The following is a 21,118-nucleotide window of genomic DNA, read 5'->3' on the forward strand; positions in this document are numbered from 1 at the left end:
AATTAAGTACCACATAATTTTACGGATAAAATTAATTTTATGTTTGAAACTTAATATAACAAATTATACCAATGTAACAGTATTTAATGAACTTAAATTTATTATTAGGGCAACAGTACAATGAAAATTTACCAAGTCTTCCATTTCATGGTAAATGGTGTGATGAAAATATGAGCAAGAAAATCATGTTGATATATGGTCAGCATGATAGATTTACATGCATAGATTTTACATGCATACCTGGATAATTTTAAGTAAACAGAATAAGTAGGACACCTAGAACACTTGAGGAAAGGTCAGAGAGGACTTTTCAGAAAACATTCTTTGAGTTGGGTCTTCAAGCCTAGGAAGTGGTAGCAAACAGAGACGGGAGAATCCATTCAACAAAGATCAGACAGCAAGATAAGAAGTTATGAAGCTAAAAATAACATGCACATGCGAAGAAATCCAAGAAGTCCATGCATCAGAAGCATAAGAAACATGAGAGAAAGAGAGTGGCCAACTAAGCCAGGTCATCATGTCCTGTTATTTCATCACACATATAACTGAACTCACTTTTCAATGATCTGTTTTATACAGTATATTCTGGAGGTCGCATGGTGACATATGAACATCTCCGTGAAGTTGTGTTTGGCAAAAGTGAAGATAAACATTATCCTCTTTGGTAAGGTTTGTTTTGAAAATATTATATAATTGTTCCGAAGGCTTTAATGTTAACCCATTGTATAAAATTGTATAGCCACCACATTTTTTACCATAGGATTAAATTATGATCAATGTAGGAATTTATCACATGTTACAGAAGGAGATAATAGAACATTATAGTAAAATGCATAGAATTATTAATAAAAATATTAGGAACACAAAAGAAAAATAGGGAAAAAGATCATAAAAAACAATTTACAAAAGAAGAAATACAAATATTCCATAATGTAGAATGTTCTGAAATTTAAATATTGTCCAACCTCATCAGTAATTAGAGAAATTAATTAAAACTGTAGTTTACCCTTTAAGCTTTTAATGGAATGTAACTTATTTGATATTAGGTTATTTCTGCACTTGAGAAAATTGAGGACAAAGCTTGTGTAGTTAATTTTCTCAGCATTTGAGCCCATTACTTCATACTTTGAATATTCCTTAGAGTAAGAGGAAAGACTCCATTTCCCCTCAAGAGGCTATTGTATTCTAGATAAAAGATGATTGCAGTCTGGTCTGACACAAGAGTAACTGGAACAGAAAGAAAAAGAGAGATGCCAGCAGATTTAAATACAACAGTCTAGACTTGATTACTCTTGACTTTGGGAAGTGAGGACAAAAAAAAAAAAAATCCAGGGGCAAAAGTGGCAAGTTTGCAGTTGCCCTTCACTTTGTATCATTACTAAAATTAAATGGTTAATTTTAACTTACAAGCTTTTATCTGGGAGATGGATCAAAATCTAAGCTGCTTTTATTCCTCAGCAGTCCAAATTGAACTACCATCAAATTAATCGTTCAAATTTTATATCTCTGAAACAACTGCCCTTTAAATTTAAGTTTCAGGCTAGGAAGTCCTTTAAACCTCACATTTGAATTCCAGCCCCTCATGATTCTTTAATCCATCCATCTGTAAACAGACACCTCCTTACCTTTATGATTTGTTAGGTTATATTCTTAACTTCATCTTAAATCCTGTACAGGGGCTGTATCACCCTTGATATTATTCATTATTCAATTTGTGAAATCAACAGTAACCTTTAAACAACGTATCTCCTTTTATAAACAGGAAATCGGTGATAGGTGGGATGATGGCTGGTGTTGTTGGCCAATTTTTAGCTAATCCAACAGATCTAGTGAAGGTACAGATGCAAATGGAAGGAAAAAGGAAACTTGAAGGAAAACCTTTGCGGTAAGTTCTCTAAGTAACTGGTACTTTTCCTCTCACCTTTGCTGACATCATATTTTGAACATTTACCTAACAACTTAAGACATTTTTGTAATCTTTCAGTCAATAAAGACATTAATTTTGATTCCTCAGTTTAGAAGTTATGTTAATTAGGGCAAGCACAAAGATCTGTTCTCTGCATTGTAAGGTTCTCTACTAATTATATTTGTGCAGTGTTCTTTGCTGCTTTTCACAGCCAAAGCAGTTAGATTTTTTTTTCCCTATCACAGCTTGATATACAGTCTGTTCATTAACACTTGTCCTGGTATGAATTCTAATTTTGCAATTCTGATTTGATGTTGTGGAGTTACATTTCTAGATCCGTTTATTTTTTTCAGGGGATGGGGTACTTCTTTTATTTGAATACATATTATCAGTTTGTAATCTCATATATATGTATGTATATATACATATTATATATATGTTCATCAGTTTGCAATCATTCAGATATGTTCCTTATATAAGTAAGCATTATAATGACATCTGCATCTGCTATATTATTATTTTCCCATATGACTATAATATATCAATCTTATTTCATGACCCTTTATTATAAAAGTCTGCCTTTCTTGGACCAGAGTGATAGCACAGCAGGTAAGGCACTTGCTTTACTTATGCGAAGCTAACCCAGGATTGATCACTGGCATTACATAGCCCTGCCCAGAGAAATCCCAGAGCACAGAGCCAGAACTAAGCCCTGAGCACCGCTGGGTGTGCCCTTCCCAATCCACAACCTGTCCCCCCTCCATCCCCCCAAAAGTCAGCTTTTCTTCAAAGGGCTTTATGATCAGTGATTTCTTAAAATAACACTTAACTATTTAGTTTCCTCTAGAAAAGGGGTAAAATATGGCAGATTTTTTTTCCCTGCAAAGAGGGAAACTCTGAGCTACTCTGAACCAAGAGATCTGGTGCTCTGAACACTGGGCATGAGGCTAAGCAGGAAAATGGGGTGTAGGGGTGTCTTGTGGAAATTCTCTTTGTGCCCCTGCTTTTTGCTGTGCTGCTTCTTTGACTCACTGGCAATGAGGCTGGGCTATAGGAGTCTCGGCCCCTTCTCAGCCTTCAAAACAAGGAGCCAATGGGCATCTCAGAGGAGGAAAGAGAAATGCTTTGTCGAACAAGGAGAGATTAGAGTCCCAGGGTCCATTGTGTCACCTTTGAATCACTTCTAATTACTAAGTAGCAGAAATAGTACCATTAGGAAGATAAGTAGCTTTCATAATTGGGATTCAGGAATGATCTAGTTGGTCATCTCAATCCCCTCGTTTTTCTCTAATGCAAAAATTTGGGATTTGATCAAGTTGTGAAAACTTTGTTGTGAGTTGTACCCTGATAGCAGATTCAGGTTCAGCCTTTACCAGTCTAGCTCCGTAACTCTGGTCAGTTTGTGAACTTCTGATAGCCTCAGTTTTTTCAGGTATAGATTCTAATGTTAATAATACAAGTTTCTGAGAATAAGATACATCTCATGTATATAAAACAGTCTAGTTTTCTTACCTACACAATACATTTTAGCTATAATTATCATTTTTCCTGAGTATCATTTTTCCTGAGTATAACATTCCCTGGGCTGGAGCGGTAGCATAGCGGTTGGGCATTCACCTTTCACGCAGCCGACCCGAGTTCAATTCCTCCGCTCCCTCAGAGAGCCCGGCAAGCTACTGAGCAAATCCAGCCCAAGAGGCAGAGCCTGGCAAGCTACCTGTGCGTATTGGATATGCCAAAAACAGTAACAATAAGTCTCTCAATGAGAGATGTTACTAGTGCCTGCTCGAGCAAATTGATGAGCAACGGGATGACAGTGACATTGACATTGATAACATTCCCTAGAGTATAGTAGCAATTATGCATGCTCAATGAATATGTCATATAATTTTTTTAGTCAGTATGTAAGCTACATATTAAGTAATGGTAGTATTTCTGACTATATGGAACCAAGAGTTTTATGCCAATGGTTTCCAGATTTGGTCCATGGTTCAAGCACAATCTTAATCTGTTTATAGAAAAATAGCTAAAATGAAAATAATGGGTTTTCATAAACTCCAAAATGCATTCAATTTTAAGTGCTCTTATTATGAACTTGTTCTTTTGTACAAAGAGGTTATGCAAAGAAATTATGCGAGGTTTAAATTTTTAATGTTATTTGGTGAAATTACAAAATTTTCAGGTTTTTCATAATACTGATAAAATGAAGTCCAGTGACCACTGTTCCCTTTACAACTAATATAAGTAACAAGAAAGGAATTTTATACAAATGGCCAAAAGGCACATGAAAGAATGCTCTATATTGCTAATCATCAGGGAGATGCAAATAGAAACAACAATGAGATATCATCTCACACACAGAGACTGGTACACATCAAAAAGAACAAGAACAACCAGTGCTGGCACACATGTGGGGAGAAAGGAACTCTCTTTCATTGTTGATGGGAATGCTGACTGGTCCAGCCTTTTTTGGAAAATAATATGAAAAAAATAAAATAAAAACTAGCAATTGACCCAGCAATACCACTTCTCAGAATATATTCCAAAGGTTTAAAAAAAGCACAGCATAAGTGACATATGCACCTGTATGTACATTGCAGCACTGTTCACAATAGCCAGAATCTGTTAACAATCCAAGTGCCTGAGAACAGACAGCTGATTAAAAAAACGTTGGTACATCTACACAATGGAATATTATGCCGCCGTTAGGAGAGATGAAGTCATGAAATTTGCTTATAAGTGGATGGTCGTGAAGAGTATCAGACTAAGTAAAATGAGTCAGAGAGGGACAGATGTAGGATGACTGCACTCATTTGTGGAGTATAAAATAACATAATATGAGACTGACACCCAAGGACTGTGAGTATTGATCCATAGTTGGAAGCCTGCCTCGTTAGCTGGGGGAGAAGGCAGCTGGAATAGAGAAGGGATCAGTAAGTCAATGTTGGTTGGAGGAATCATCCGGGATGGGAGATGTGTGCTGAAAGTAGATAAAGGACCAAATGTGATAACCTCTCAGTATCTGTATTACAAACCATAATGCCCAAAAGTAGAGAGTATGGGGAAAATTGTCTGCCATAGAGGCAGGGGGAGGGTTGGGATGGGGGAGGATACTGGGGACATTGGTGGTGGAAGATGTGCACTAGTGGAGGGATGGGTGTTTGATCATTGTATGACTGAAATTCAAACATGAAAGCTTTGTGACTGTAAAAAAAAAAAGGAATTTTAATGTGTTCAGTAATCTGAGAATAGAATCACAAGTTTATGAAGATTTCCATTCAAATAATTAAATGAGGGGTTGGAATTATAGCACAGTGGGTAGAGCACTTGCTTTGTATATGGCCAACCTAGGTTCAATCCTTGGGCTGTACCCCTGCCACGAGCAATCCCTGAGAACAGCCATGTGTGGCCTCCCCCCAAAACAAAATTAAATTTCATTTAATTGAAATGGCCCCTTTTAGTTTGATTTGGTTTAGGGGCAATACCAGGTGCTGCTCAGGGTTATTCCTGACTCTGCTCTTGGAATTACTTCTGGTAGATACAGGGAACCATATGGGATGCTGGAGATTGAATCTGGGTCAGATATGTGCAAGGCAAGCACCCTAACTGCTGTACTATCTCCCTGGCCCCTGAAACTTTGAAAAAGGTTTTTAGTTTATATGGAAATTCACTATATCAGCATATCACTGTCATCCCGTTGCTCATGGATTTGCTCGAGCAGGCACCAGTAATGTCTCCATCATGAGATTTGTTGTTACTGTTTTTGGCATATTGAATACGCCACGGGTAGCTTGCCAGGCTCTGCCGTGCGGGCGAGATATTCTCGGTAGCTTGCCAGGCTCTCCAAGAAGGGCGGAGGAATGGAAATTCAAGAAATGCAAATTGCTTCGATTCCTAACCATTCTAGATGTGTCTATCCACCAAATCGTACCATATGAGGGGTGAAGCATATCCAACTGCACCCCATATATAAGAATATATGTATAATTTTCACATTTCATTTTGTTCTTTAGATTTCGTGGTGTGCATCATGCATTTGCCAAAATCTTAGCTGAAGGAGGAATACGTGGGCTTTGGGCAGGCTGGATACCCAATATACAAAGAGCAGCGCTGGTGAATATGGGAGGTAATGGAAATATTATTGAAATCTGAGCTCTTTATTGTCTTCCTCCATTATAAGTACTTAGTAGGGAAAATGAACATTTTAACTTCAGTACCATGGCATATTGGTAAATCTCTCCTCATAATTGAAAATTGAATATTTTCCCTAGAGCATTTCCACTTGGTTTTATGATTATGTCTAAAACAAATTTCTTCAATTTGTGGCAATAAGGAGATAAAGTCAAATTGTTTCTCAGCTCTCATCTCTAAAAATCCTGCTCCTATTGCTGTATTACCCTTCCTGTTCAACATAGTATTCTAGGCTGGAAATATGAATGTTTCCTTATCTCTCACTCTCACTTCCCATTTTCAGTTATAAATTTCTTCCATTTTAAAATATTCTTTATAAAATTCTTCCCTCTGGCACATACAACTTTAATGTTTTCAATGTTCTAAAAATACTACATATTTTTTGTAGCATTTATCATCGAAACTTCTCAACTAGATCACTGCTGTAGCCATTGTTCTCTTCCTCCTCCTCAAATGGATATACCCAGTCTCCCAAGCAATTTATCTAGAGCACAGACCTGAACATAAAACCCTTTACTGTATCTTATCACACAGGATAAATTGATAAATTTCTTAGCATAACTCAGAAGGTCTGTACCTTCAGAGAATTGAGCAGTTCAGTGATTCTGAACTGAAATGGAAAATCAGCACTAAATTCATTCTTTAGACACCTGCCAAAATTTCTTCACCTCTGAACTCTCTGTCCTCATTCCTTTTTACTTCTTCTGTTTAATTTTCTTCTTCAGATTCTCCCAACCCCCACCTTTTTTGGTGCTGGGGTTAGAATCCAAGACTTTGAACATGTGAAGACTGTACACTAACACTGAGCTACATCCCTGATCTTTTCTGTGTATCTTTTGTTCGTTTGTTTTTCTTTTTTAAGCTACACTCAGCGATACTCAGAACTTACCTCTTGACTCTGTGTTCAGGGATCCCTCCTTTGGGCTCAGGGGACCATGTGGGGTGCTGGAGATCAAACTTAGGTCAGCTTTGTGCAAGGCAAATGCTGTACTATTACACCAGCTCCACCTTTTAATATTCAACTGAGGTCTCTCCCCCACCTGCACATCCCCAACCTCCCCTCCCCATTTGTATTTTATGCCCAGTTAGGTGGGTTTTTTTTTTTTTTTGTACTTTCTTGTGCTTCTGTTACTGCTATGCTTCATTCCATTCCCTTCTTTTATGTATCTTCTCCACACAGACATCGTCATCTGAAGGCTAGGACTGAATTTTATTTATCTTTATTTCCCCAGTCCCTCATTAACCATTTGATGTGTGAGTTAATTAGTAAAGGAATCATTTCTAAGAACAAAACTATATCATTCCAAGAAACAAGAAATTTAGTGACATCAGCTTTAAGGCTTATAGTAAAATATTATCCAAGGCAGTAAATCTGTTTTCTCTTTTGCTGTCTCAGCCACTCCATGTCTACCACACCGTATTGGTGGATATTTCAGTTTGTCAAGATACCTTTCTAATTGTAGTTTCTTAATTCATTGCTTCAGAAATATATTGCAGGAGGCCAGGAATATTGCCCAAGCAGCTCTACTAACATATGCAGGAAGCCTCTATTCCTGACCCACATGGTCTCTGGAACCAGAAATAGTTCTGGAGATTGCCAGCTGTGGCTTAAAAACAAAACAAAATGAAATCACTTACAGGGATGGTGAATAGCCCAGCAGTAGAGCACTTGCCTTGCATGTGGGAGTCTTTGGGTTCAATTCCTGCCACCTCCAAGAAATCAAACAAAAATAAAAATTTGTTGGTTGTGGCTCATATTTGCCTTCTAAGTTCCAGCTATTTTTCTCAGCATCTTCATTTGGCTATTTCAAATATATCACACTGAATATAACCAAATCAAACTCATTTATTAAACTACTTCTCCATTCTTCCCTATTACAAAATATGACATTACCATTCTTTCATTTGGATAGCATAGCAAACATGATATGCTTCCTTTCACTTTGAGTCAGTCAGTCACAAAGTTCAGCCAATTATATCTTTCAAATATATTACAAAATCCTCTGCTTTCATATCTGGAGCCACTTCTTTGTCTGTTATTTATCCTGTATTTGAGCACTACAGTCTCACCTTTCCCCTTCCCTTATCTCCCCCCTCCCCCCCATATTTCCCCATTCCCAACAATGTTTCTGAAACTGCTCTTATCAGGTCAGCAGTGCCTGTCATTTGAAAGATATTAACTGAGCTATTTCTCATTTTTACCAGCTCAATCAGTGGCTGCTATGTCCTGCAAATTATTGAAGCTTTAAACTTTCAATCATCTTTGATTTCCTCTCGCTTAAGTATTCAATCTGAGGGCTAATCTTGTCAATTCTGCCCTCAAAAAAGAAAAAAAAAAGGCATAATCTAATCTGACCAGCACTCTCTAACTCCTTTATCCAAGTCATCATTTCTTACCAGAACAACTACAATAGTTTTATATCTATCCTATTTCACTTCCCTAAACTATACTCTTAAGAGGACAGCCTGTAAATAGTGAGTCAGCCCTTCATTTAGAACATTCCCCTGGCTTCTGCTGCTCTCCGGGATCTGAACACTGCCACTTCTATGAACTTTGCTTAATATTACACCAGTTCTTTTGCTGTTCCTCTTGCATAATGAACTTTAATCCCAAGGTTACAATTCATCTGTTCTCTTGCCTAGGACACTCTCTCTTACATTTCTACAAGGTTTATTTTCTTGTTCTTCCTTTAGATCACTGCTCAGGTGGTATTGAGATGCCTTAGTGATCACTCTTTATAATGCATAGACATCATTTCCCCTTCTGACGCCAGTTATCTTCTTAACTTGCCTTTACAGCAGTTATTGCCATCTAAAATGCCAGGTATTTCACTTACTTATTTTCTCCTGCCTCAACAAAGTATGGGGATTTTCTTAATTTTATCCATGGGCTCTTTCACAGTGCCTAGAATAATATCTAGCACACAGTAGGCCCTCTAAATCTGGTGAGTGGTCAAATATTTTTGCCTCTTCACAATTTACTTAGTGCAGACAATATTATAAGCCTCCTGTACAGTGACATGCCACTCCACTGTTTGCACTTCAACAGCTCTTCACTGTCTCAGGAAAACCTATAAAAGGTTAATATAGAATGATGTCCGGACTTCTTTAGTTATAAGTGAGAGCATCTCAACTCAAGCTAATTTAGGCTAAAAAAAGTAATTTATCAGCTCAGATACTGAAAAGTCCAGCAGGGTAAGTTGACCTTACACACAGCTGCATTCAGATAATCAAAAGAAATAATTGATTATATATATTTAAATTATTGTTGTTTATGTAATATGGTTACAATAATGTTTATGTTTCTGACATACAAAGTTACTGCTCCTCCACTACCACCAAAGTGACAAATAAGACCTTTCAGTACTGCCTTTGTGTTGCTTCTAGTCTTTTTCTCCCCCCCAGACCTTTCTCCCACTGCTTGGCTGTCTTGTAGCTATTTCCTTTCCTCCCATCCATCAGTAGCTGTATTTTCCTCTAATTGAGAACAAGTTTCTTTCATAGTTTTATACATTTATGCCCCACATCTAGCATATTCTAGATACAAAAGACACTTCTTTCTGATTAAATGAATAGTTAAGATTTCTTTTTCTATTGCCAGATTTAACTACCTATGATACAGTGAAACACTATTTGGTATTGAATATACAGCTTGAAGAAAATATCATGACTCATGGTTTATCAAGGTAATTTTTTTATTTGAATTTTTATTATAAATATAAATAGAAATTGCAAATATAGATCAAGCTTCTCAAAGTTTGTAGTTAACATGGGGAAGACAGAGAAGGTTGAAGAATGTTTTTCTTTCTCAAAATATTTGTACCTTGTTGGGACTATCCCAGGGTTAGATTCTGATGACAGTTCCCCCACTCAACAGCTATATATAAGTATTTTTTTTTTATCTTGAAGGCAATACCCTGTAGTGCTATAAAAGGTAAAACCAACTCCTTTCTATGAAGTGTGCCCAGGGCACAAGAAAGGGAAATATGAAAATAATAAACACTAAAAGAAAGCTAGTTACTATAGAGGAGGAAACAAAAATTGGAAGGACCTACAAAAGAGAAAGAATTAAGTAAGATTTTTGAAGGGCTGTAACTCTTGATAGAAATAGTAAGAAGAACATTGTAGCAAGGATGCAGTGCCTGCCACAACCTCCTAACTCCTAACCTCCTCTAGAGTAAATTATATTTTAAATGTCTAGCACCCATAACATTATTTAATTTATATACTGATCCTGCTTCTAAATCCTTTATGCTATTTACATAAGTGTTTTGTAAACATTTTTTTGCCTAGTGAAAACAGAACTATTTCACAGACTTCTAAAGCAGACATAGAGTATATATTTATAATAAAAAATTTTACATGTAAATGTTCAGATATAAATGTTCTGTCCACTCCAGAATCCAGGCATAGGTATAGCTTAAGAATCAATAACATTTTTGCAAATATGCTTTTAAAAAAATAAGCAAACCAAAATTATATTAATACTATTACATCAGTGATATTTGAGACTATATAGATCTAGATAGAAATTACTTCTAATTTCAGGTTCACCTTAATATTCTTGAAGTATTTTTATTTTGTTCCTTCTCTTTTAAAGTGTTGACTTTAAATGCTGCTATACCAATTTAAGTGTCTTTATTTTTTGTTCTTTTTATTCCAAACCCTCACCTTAATATGCTCATGCATTATATGCCATTATTTTTCTATATTTCTCTATTCAGTCGTTTATGCTTCTTCTTTCACAGAAAAAGGTGGGCTGGCCTGCTTCCACTATTTTTTCTATCCCTATAAGTGTATCTGTTACACTACCCTTACCTTCTTCCCGCTGCCAACTTTGCTCACGTTGTTTGTTCTAAGACTTTCTTTCCCAGTTTCTCCAGTTTATTAACCTGAGATACCTTCATATCTTACAGGATGCTTATATATGTTTCAATCTTGAGACTTATTTTGGGAGCATTATATCCAGATCTGTAATAACTCTACAGTGAAATGACCTATTTCTTTATCATTGTCTTATCCCCACCCCATTGTTTTTAAATAACCATATTTCTAATCTAAGAGTCATGGATTTCACAGTACGTGTAAACCGAACATAATACTATTCCACCTAATGTAATTGAACACTGTATTCTATCCTAATCCCAAATAAGTTAGTTCTTGTTCTTGTTGCTTGCTAATTCACGTTTTTAGAATATGGGGTGATTAGTATTTGACTCCACCACCAGGTTTTAAAGTGAAGTAGGTGACAGGAGTTTTATTAAATTGATGAAAATAAAAAGTTTCTCATTAAAAATCCAAATCTAAATAAGTAAATATTGCTATGTGTTTGGAGGTTTGGATGCTCTAGTAAAGGACACAATGAATACATATGGAAGCATGAAGGGACTTTATTTTATTTTAATTTTTATTAGTGAATCACCGTGAGGTATAGTTACAAACTTATGAACTTTTGTGTTTGCATTTCAGTTATACAGTGATTGTTTACCCATCTCTCCACCAGTGCCCATTCTCCTCCACCAATGTTCCCAGTATCCCTCCCACTACCCCATCCCCAACCACCCTACCCTGCCTCTGCGGCAGGGCATTCCCTTTTGTTCTCTCTCCTTTTGGGTGTTGTAGTTTGCACTAGAGGTATTGAGTAGCCATCATGTTTGGTCTGTAGTTTACTTTTGGAATGCATCTTTCAACCGGAATAGGTCCTTCCAACATGGTGTTCCCTTCTCTATCTCAACTGCCTTTTCCCCCAGCATGTGAGGCCAGTGTCCAAGCTGTGGGGCAGACCTCCTGGTCCTTATCTCTACAACTCTTGGGTGTTAGTCTCCCACTCTGTTACTTTATATTCCACAGATGAGTCCGATCTGTCTATGTCTGTCTCTCTCTTTCTGACTCATTTCACTTAACATGATACTTTCCATGTTGATCCACTTATATGCAAATTTCATGACTGCATGAAGGGACTTTATGGTCAGAGAGCATCTGATGAGCCACTGACATCAGGAAGAATTTTGATAATAATAATAAAATGATATACACATGAACAACATACTTGAAATGGTTAACATGGCAAATAGGATAAATTGTGTGATATATAAATATGATATATATTACAACAGGTAACAATATATGTAAGTAAGGAAAGCAAAGAAAAGATAAGAAGTTGAATTAATTTATGATCAGGCAATAATATATGAGAAAAAGCCCTTTCTTAAAATTATGGGCTATTGAGAAATAGACCTGTAAAAAAGTTATTTCATGCTGTCTGAAGATTATAGATGAGCCTGATTATTGGGTGATGCTGAAGAGGATCACAAATTTTATCACAGTGCTGATAGAATATTTTAAATTTGTCTTGTAGATAGTCCATTTGGTTTCCTGGAAATAACAGAAGAGTTGAAAATTACTCTCTGCCCATTATTAGGTTAGCTGTGTTCTGGGCTCCTTTGGGTGTCTTATGAACAAGGAATAATAGAGTTTCAAAACAAAGTAGCACATACACTACAATACTGAAAATCTGGCAAAATCAATTTCTTTTATTGCTCTATCTTCTCACTTAGACTCTTACTATGTTATTTTCTTTCTTTTAATACTTAAATTTCATAGAAACCTAGATAGACTGCTGTATGTCCTCAAAAAAAAATTGTAAGAAGATAATGAGACCACTGACAGTTGCATTCTGTGCCAGATGGGGCCACAATTGCTGAAGAAGGATGAGAGGGATGGGTGACTTTTGATGTGGTTAACTTACAGATCTTAATAAATCCTCTAATAATTACATATGTTCACATTTTGAAACATTTTAGTAATATTAATACTCTTGAGATTGTTACCATGCCTAGCATTTATATATGAAGTTAAACTAGTACCCAGCTTCTCTGAAACAAATAAATAAAAACTTAGTGTTTTCTTCCAATCTTTTGACAAAGATAGGGAGGCTGTTTCTATTTCTGCTTCATTTATTTGTTCCTCTTCTTGATTATTTTGGGTTTTTTCTTTTCTGAAGGGGGCGGATTTCTAGGTCATACCTAGTAGTTCTCAGAGGCTATTCCTTGCTGTGTTCAGGGATCATTTTGAGTGGTACTTGGGGCACGGTGTGCAGTGCAAGGGATTGAATTAGAACCAACCGCCTGCAAAGCAATTGCCTTAACCCTTGTACTATTTCTCTGGCCCCATTTATTAGGTTTCTAAGTATCATTAGCTTTTTGTGATTCCATAGTTGGAATCAGTGTGAATCATGTCCTCAACCACTGAGCCACAACTTCAGCCTCTGGATATTGCTCTCATTAACTCATGTTGGAACACAAATAATTTTTTTGTGTTATCCTGAGATATATTTGCATAGAAATATATTAAAAATAAAAAATATTAAACTCATAGAATCTGAGTAAATAGGAGATTAGGCTTCAAAGAATTTGGGTAAAGAGGAAATAATATGAAAGAGCAATCTGTATTTAGTAGAATATATATGGTGAAACAGTCAGTTCTTTCCACAGAGACAAATGCCTATTGTGCAGGGAAAGACCTGAAAAAAATATATGCATGGCTGGGTTATATGCTTTACTGTCACTACCTATTAGTGAAGTGGAATTTAAAGAATGACCAGGGTTAACTTTTTTAAATGGTAACCAAATACTCGTTTACTTACCTAAAATCCTCTCAATAACTTACTTTCACTTCAAGAATAAAATCATGCTCCTTAAAGAGCATTGGCTACTGGACTGATCTTGACCTTCGTCTTTAGTCCTCCATCTGACCTGACAAGATGCTACAACCGTGTTGGCTGCTTTCTGTCTCCTAATGATACCCAAAGTATTCTTGACGTAGGGCTTTTCATCTGCTCCTCCTTCTGTTTCCAACACTCTTCCCTCTAGATCTTAATGTAGACATTTCCTTCCCACTTTTGTTTTCAGCTGGGGAGCCTTCTAAAATTGCTAACTACTCACTCCGTATCACATCACCCCATTTAATGTTTTTCATAGTACTTATTATTTATCTTCTGAAATATTCATTTAGCTTCTCTCTCCCCAAGTAGAGTGTTAATCCTTGATGGTAGGATCTTTCCTGTGTTGTGCACTGCCTGCCAAAATACCCGGCACCAGTAGGTGTTCAGTTTGTATTTGTTGAGTAATGCTTGTTTTGTTTGTCCTTCTGCTGTTTAATGATTCTGTCTCTTAAGCTAAAAGATCATTATGTATTCAAAAAATAAATATGTGAGTGGCTATGTGTCAGTCTCTCTTGCCTGCCACGTGCATTTGGTGGCCATGTGCTCCTTCCCCACCTTGGCCTGCTGCCATCACCAACTGACGCATGAAGGAGGGAACAGGGCAGACAGGCTGATCAGTTGCTGTTTATTACATTCTCTCCATGTGCCTGTTCCAGTCTCACTAAGCTCCCTGTCCCAGTCCCACAGTGCCCCTCATTCTCGTTTCCTCCTGTCCCCCATGCTAGTCTCTCTGCTCTGTCTCGCAGCCTGGGTGTAGCAACCACACCTAAGTAGGTAGCACAATCAACAGATGAAAGCCCTTCATGATCTCCTGCAGCCAGGAGATCCACTCAAGGGCAAAATTCTGCCTAGAGTTGTTTCTCCTTTCCTTAGTCCAATAACCATTTAAACATTCATCTTAATTCTACTTCTTAATATTAGTTATTTTATATGGACACAGTAAGAGATACATTAAGCTGGAAGGGAGGCTCTCCTGGGGACATCTTGCTATAGATCTCAGACTACAGTGCTCAGGCCAGATTAGTCTTTCCTAACACTAAGCAGGGTCCTAATCCAGTTGTTACTCTTTGGATCATGACAGAATTTGTCCATGACCGTATTCTTAACTTATAGTTAAGTATTATGGCTCTTTGCCTGGCCCATTTCGATGCCTGGGGGGTAGCTCGTAGTTTGCCCTGGGTCCATCCAGTCCCTCATCGGAACCCTGCTTTTGGGTGCTAGGAATTAAGAGCAACTGAAGCTTCAGTCTAGAAACAGATGCCCAGGAGTGAATATTATTCAGAGTCAATTAACTCCCAAGTTAAAAAAGCATAGCATTAGCTGTCTTCCTGTGTCTATTCATAAGGACATTGCTCTGAAGTAAACTTTGCAAAAGGGTATAAGAAGAAAAAAATCAATATTTAACTTAAAGTTACAAATCAACAGAGTCTAATTTGGGGATAAAGGGGATTTACTGGTTGGGGAAGCAGAGCACAGAGAAGAGGTTAAAGATAAGCACACAGGAATGGGAGTGCCTCAGGAGCACTGTGATGGATGTAACCCAATAAACCTAAACTCCCTGCGGCTAGGGAAAAAGGACAAACCAATGTTATCCTACAGATCATTGTTTTGAAGAATATTACTGTGATGAATTTATATCATTTTTTGGAAGTGTTAAGTTCCCTGAAGAGTAGGAATTATATATGCTATCTCTTAATTGTATTTATTTGTATTTATTAGTTTCTGTTCTGGACTGGTGGCTTCTATTCTGGGGACACCTGCTGATGTCATTAAGAGCCGAATCATGAATCAACCACGAGATAAACAAGGAAGGTAGACGGAAAGTCTTTAGTATTCATATGTCTGAAAATCCTGTAATAGTAATGTTCCTTAAAGATTTTTACTCTGTATTTGTTCTTATTAGAAATATATTTGTGTGTTTATGTGTTCAACCAGGAAATTATTTTTATGCAATTACCCACTCTTTGCCTAATGGAAAAATATTGTCCTTTCAGGGGAAATTAGTTTAACTTAATGGTCAATAATATTATTTAGACAAGGATTTTTTTATGATTTGACTCTTTTTTAAAAATATTCTGCTGACAATTTACAGAACTCTTTCTTCAGATATATAGAATGTGATTTGTTATAAAACAGTATGTTTTCTCTGGAGATGATCAGATGAAGTGAATTCAAAGTATAAGACCAAAGATGTGATGAAGGGTCAATCATGAACATGTAATCTTTCTGCTTAAAAGAAAGTATTATTTGTTCTAAATGAGAAGAAGGTAGTTTACACATAGGAATTTCCCATAGAATATTCTTAATTTATTAACACATCAGAAATTTAACAAAATTATCTTGTTTCTTTTTTAGGGGACTTTTATATAAATCATCAACTGATTGTTTAATTCAGGCTGTTCAAGGAGAAGGATTCATGAGTTTATATAAAGGCTTTTTACCATCGTGGCTGAGAATGGTAAGATTTGATTTTCCCTTCCTTTATTTTTGTTTTCTATGTACTTAAATTACTTAAGTTTTTAAGTATGTAAACAGTTTCCCTTTTTTGTTGTGTGATTTTATATCTCATGCTTTCTCTTACCATTCCTCAATTTCATATTACCTTATTTTTTGATACACTAAAGTAAAATAATTCAGTTACATCTAAAAATAGGTTTTCTGTTGTTGTGTCAATATATAGTTTTCCTGCAGTGTAAACCTTAGTAGTATGTTTAGTCAAAATATTTTGGGACAAATGTACAGGTGTACTAGACCATGTCTGTTAAATTGTTAATGCTTCAAACAAATGTTGTGCCGAACATTGCATTTCCCATTGTTTCAAGCACTGCCCAGGGGGTTCTCGGGCCACTCCTGGCTGTCCTTGGTAAACTGGGCTATAAGGACCAATACTATGAGCCATTGCTGTGATACCACTTAGGCTCAGTGGTACTAAAGTCTACTACAGCTACACCCACAAGTTCTTTGGCAGGGGGTGGTAGAGATAGGGCATGCAGGGTCAGGATTCAGATTCAGGTCCTGTGCACACAAATTGTGCACCCCTCACCCCTGAAAACTCTCTCTGGTCTTTGGATTATAGTTTTACTGAAGTGAATGAAGATATATAATCAGATAGACTTACTTAAATAGCATAGCAAATATAATAAAAACAAGACACACAAGTTTTTCATAGATTAGAAAATACTTCAAAGTATCAATGATTTACAGGTTTAGAAATTCAAATAAGCAACACTTTGTACAATATAATAAAATTGAGTACCTCCTTTGTGCAAAGTCTAAAAGGTGAAAGGAGCATGACTAGATAAGCAACATTGTGTTGCTCTTTTTTTATGAATGAACTCACTGAATTCTCCCGGTGGTCTGTTTAGTAGATTATCATCATCTCTGTCTTCCATAAAGGAGAAAAAAATTTAAATAGCCAAAATAACTTAACCAGGTTAGCTGATAATTAACTCATGGGGTCAAAGCACCAAACTCTAGAGGCAGTCTTAACTCTTGAGGACATAATATTCTGCCAATGATGTGAACAAAATGTTGTGTGAACAAAGAAAGAGTAAAATGACTTTACTAATTTTTTTTAATTTTAGTAAAATGGCTTTACTAAAAAGTAGGGGGAAGGGAGCTTCTCAAATATTTGATCCAATTTGTGAAGGATCAGTGAGGTTTGTCAAGAAAAGTATGATGGGATAATGAAGTAGCAAGTCATGTATGAACTCAGTTTATTAGGAGAACTGAAAATTCAGTGTGGCTGGAGAATCAGTCCTCAGAGAGGAGACAGTTTGAGAGAAGTCTAGAGTCGTGATTCCTCAGAGAGGAGGCTGTTTGAGAGAAATCTGGAGTAGTAGTTCCTCAGAGAGGAAGCTGTTTCAGAGAAATCAAGAGTACTGGTTTTTTGTTTTGTGTGTGTTTTTTTTTTAATTGAATCACTGTGAGATAGTTACAAAGCTTTCATGATTGAGTTTCAGTCATACAATGATTGAACACTCATTCCCTCCACCAGTGTAACTTTCCCACCACCAATGTCCCCAGTATCCCTTCCGCCACCCCCACCCCATCTGACCCCCTGCCTCTATGGAAGACAGTTTCCATCTTACTCTTTCTTAGAGTAATGGTTTTTAACCACTTTTCCATGGATTGGTACTAGCCCAAATAAATTTCCTGCTTTTCACTGGCCCACAGATAAAAGGTCAAAGAACACTTTTACCAGTTTTCACCTTTCTACCTCCTAAATATTGATGCTGTCTTCTTTGGTTCCCACCATTAAAGCTGAGTTCAAGTAATTGTTATTATCTCTCTCCTCTATTGTGATTCCTTGCCTTCTTAATCTCCATGGCAGCCAGAACAATTATTCTAAATGTGCAGAGCTCATCAAGCTAGATGAGCTCTCACTCTCAGGGGCACTATGGCCTTGCTTGATTCAGAGTCTAGGGGCCTCCTTGCTCTATGCAGCACTCCTCTTAGTCTGCCTTGGCTTGCTGGGTTTTCTTAATTCTTCTGAGCTCATGTTCTTTGTCTGTTCCAGCTATTCCCTCTTGAGGGTTCTTTTCTGTCTTTAGTGCCAAGCTAAGTCTGATTCATTCACTAAATCTCAATTCACGAGCCCATTCTCCAGGGAGAAGTTTTTAAGATCAGGTTGAGAAGAACCCGATGGATGAAGTTTAGTAGTTGAGATGTGATTCCATACTTAGAAAGCAGTCACTTAAACATAGGAATAATGTACTTAGATTTTTGGGGGGACAACATTGCTTTGGCAACAATATAGGAAACACACTGAAAGGTAGGATTTGGACAGAGAGATAGTAGAGTGGGCAGGGCTCTTGCCCTGCAAGTAACCAACCTGAATTCCATCCCTGGCACTCTATATGGCTTCTAGAGCACCACCAAGAGTGATCTCTGAGCTCAGAACCAGGAATAAGTCCTGAGCAATGCAAGGGGTGGCTCTTAAACCAAAAGGAAAGAAAAAAGAGAGAAAGGTAGAATATAAAAAATGAAGTTTTAAGTACATTGATTCTAGGGACATTATGTAGAGTAAGTGAGGGGAAAAAGGAAATAAAACATTTACGTTTCTAGTGTATGAATACTCTAGAAACCATGACAATGCATAAGTACAACGAAAGAAAACCAAGGGCAAAGAACTTGGAGATCATCCATGTATACAGGAATACGGGAACCACTTAACATTACTCATTTTTTTATATGTGAGATGTATAAAATACTTTTTATATATGAGACTTATAAAATACTTATAAAACACAGACACACACAAAATAGGTATGTAATATGTAATGAGCACTGTGTTGTTTACACTATTGTTTTTAGTCTTACAGAAACAGTAAAATGTGTGATATTATCATTTTTCAGATAAAAAATCAGAGGTTTTTGAAATATGCTTATGGTCATAGCAACTGTGGGGTAGAGCAGGGAATCAACAGTAGATTTGTTCAACTTTAAGCCCATGCTCTTAACACAGGGTATCATATTTCTCAAGATCCTACAGGTTGTTAATTATGGAACTTTTTAAAGTTTATTTTAGAGAAAATAAACTGGCTTTTAAAGGAAAAGGTTGATTCATTATCAATAATAACTAGGGTAGCATTGCCTTGTTGAATGATGATAGTGCATCACCCTGAGCTTTGAAACCTAACTCTGAACATTTCCAAAATTTCCTTGAAAATGTGGATTCATTTCAGTTAAATGAATTAAAATCAATTATTGCACCACTGTTTTAGCTTATTCATTCATATTGACAAAGATGGTTTGCAAGTGTTCCAGAGATTGAAGTCCTCTGAATTGTGTGCTTACTTCTAAATTCAAGCTAGTAAATAGGGAACCAGATTATAATTTTTTAAAAAAATTGCTTGCTAAACACAGAATAGCACAGGAATTTACTGGTAAACTGGATATTTTTAAGTATCAGTTTACATCAACGGTGTAATTTTAGGTGTTCAGTTTCACAGTAATAGGCATAGAAAATGACTTCATGCTTTTTTCCCCAGTAATTATTACAAGAGGCAGACCAAAGAACACAAAATGAATTCACAGACACTTGGAATATTTTCTAAGTTATAACTATTGGGGAGGAAGAATTATGTAATGTGTGCTATCCACATGTTCCTCTGCACAGAGGTTCAGTATCTACCATTCATACACTACTCATGTTATTGGACTATGGAACCTCCCTCTTCTACTAAAAACCCAGTTGAGGTATTCCCAATGCCTCCTCACTTTGCTAAATCGCTGATTAATGTTTATTTCATTTGCATTTAGCTTAGTTACTATGTCATTAATATGACAAAGGAGTCAATTACCAGTCATGAGAATGATTTTGTAGTTCATTCCTAATTAAAATCTTTGTTCTTTGATCTGATTGCTGTTATACCTTGGGTTCAGTTCATTTTTATTGTCACAGGAACATGGCATTGTCATAGCTTCATATTTTTTATTTTGTCTATATACTCACAAATTTAAGTTACTAAAATGGGTTCTTTTAAATTCATTATTTAGTAAATTTTCTGTCTATCAAAATAACACACTCAATATTTCCAAACACATTTGACATTTACGTTGCTTAGAGACATAAACTCTAACATAAATACATTTAATGATTGCTTAAGCAATTAGATTGGTCTCTACTCTAGTATGAAAGAATTTCTTTCTAATTAATATCACCTATTGGCCAAAATAGACAGGAAGTTGATTGAAGACACCCATACGGATTGCTATTTTAGATTTACTCTGATTTTTCTCTGTAAGTCTAATATTTATATTTTCTATTGTTGAGTAACCTTCATCCTTTTTTAGTTCACTTAAGTACCACTACACCTTCATTTAAGCTAGTCAAGTATTCACAAACTGGAAGGTCTTTTTTCTTTCTAATATAAATTTTTATACCATTTGTTGTCACACATAATACCACATTTATGTTTAATAACCCATCAAAGGATAATCTTTCATGGTCTTCACTTTCAATTATTAGTGTCTCCCTGTCATGTTCTCTATACAAACCATCTGTAGATCCCAGCCTAGAATTCAGGTATGTCAAGTGCTACTCTTTTAGCCAGTATTTGCTGAATAAAAAGGAGTATCAAAATGGAAGTAAGAAGACTGTGTCCTAAGCTCTACAACATGCTGACAAGTATTTAATTGGTATTTGTTTTGTTTTGGGGGCCACTCCCAGTGGTGCTTAGCAGTTATTCCTGCTCTATACTAAGGAATCACTCCTGGTAGGCTCAGGCTCCAGATGAGATGCTAGGAATCGAACCCAGGACAGTTGTATGCTAGGCAAGAGCTTTACCTGCTGT

At 36.5% G+C, this 21,118-nt stretch overlaps 1 protein-coding gene across 4 annotated transcripts in view; it reads left to right on the forward strand.

Moving 5' to 3' along the window:
* The window catches only part of SLC25A27 (solute carrier family 25 member 27), a 42,323-nt gene that overhangs the window by 4,250 nt on the left and 16,955 nt on the right, over nucleotides 1-21,118 (forward strand). For all 4 annotated transcript variants that reach the window (XM_055134682.1, XM_055134681.1, XM_004605838.2 and 1 more), the window contains exons 3-8: nucleotides 580-664; nucleotides 1,763-1,885; nucleotides 5,920-6,032; nucleotides 9,699-9,783; nucleotides 15,540-15,632; nucleotides 16,176-16,278. In XM_055134682.1, coding sequence (XP_054990657.1) covers nucleotides 580-664; nucleotides 1,763-1,885; nucleotides 5,920-6,032; nucleotides 9,699-9,783; nucleotides 15,540-15,632; nucleotides 16,176-16,278 — 602 coding nt within the window. The remainder of the gene's footprint in view (nucleotides 1-579; nucleotides 665-1,762; nucleotides 1,886-5,919; nucleotides 6,033-9,698; nucleotides 9,784-15,539; nucleotides 15,633-16,175; nucleotides 16,279-21,118) is intronic.

This window comes from Sorex araneus, chromosome 4 (assembly GCF_027595985.1).
Source record: "Sorex araneus isolate mSorAra2 chromosome 4, mSorAra2.pri, whole genome shotgun sequence".
NCBI classification, from domain to species: Eukaryota; Metazoa; Chordata; class Mammalia; order Eulipotyphla; family Soricidae; genus Sorex; species Sorex araneus.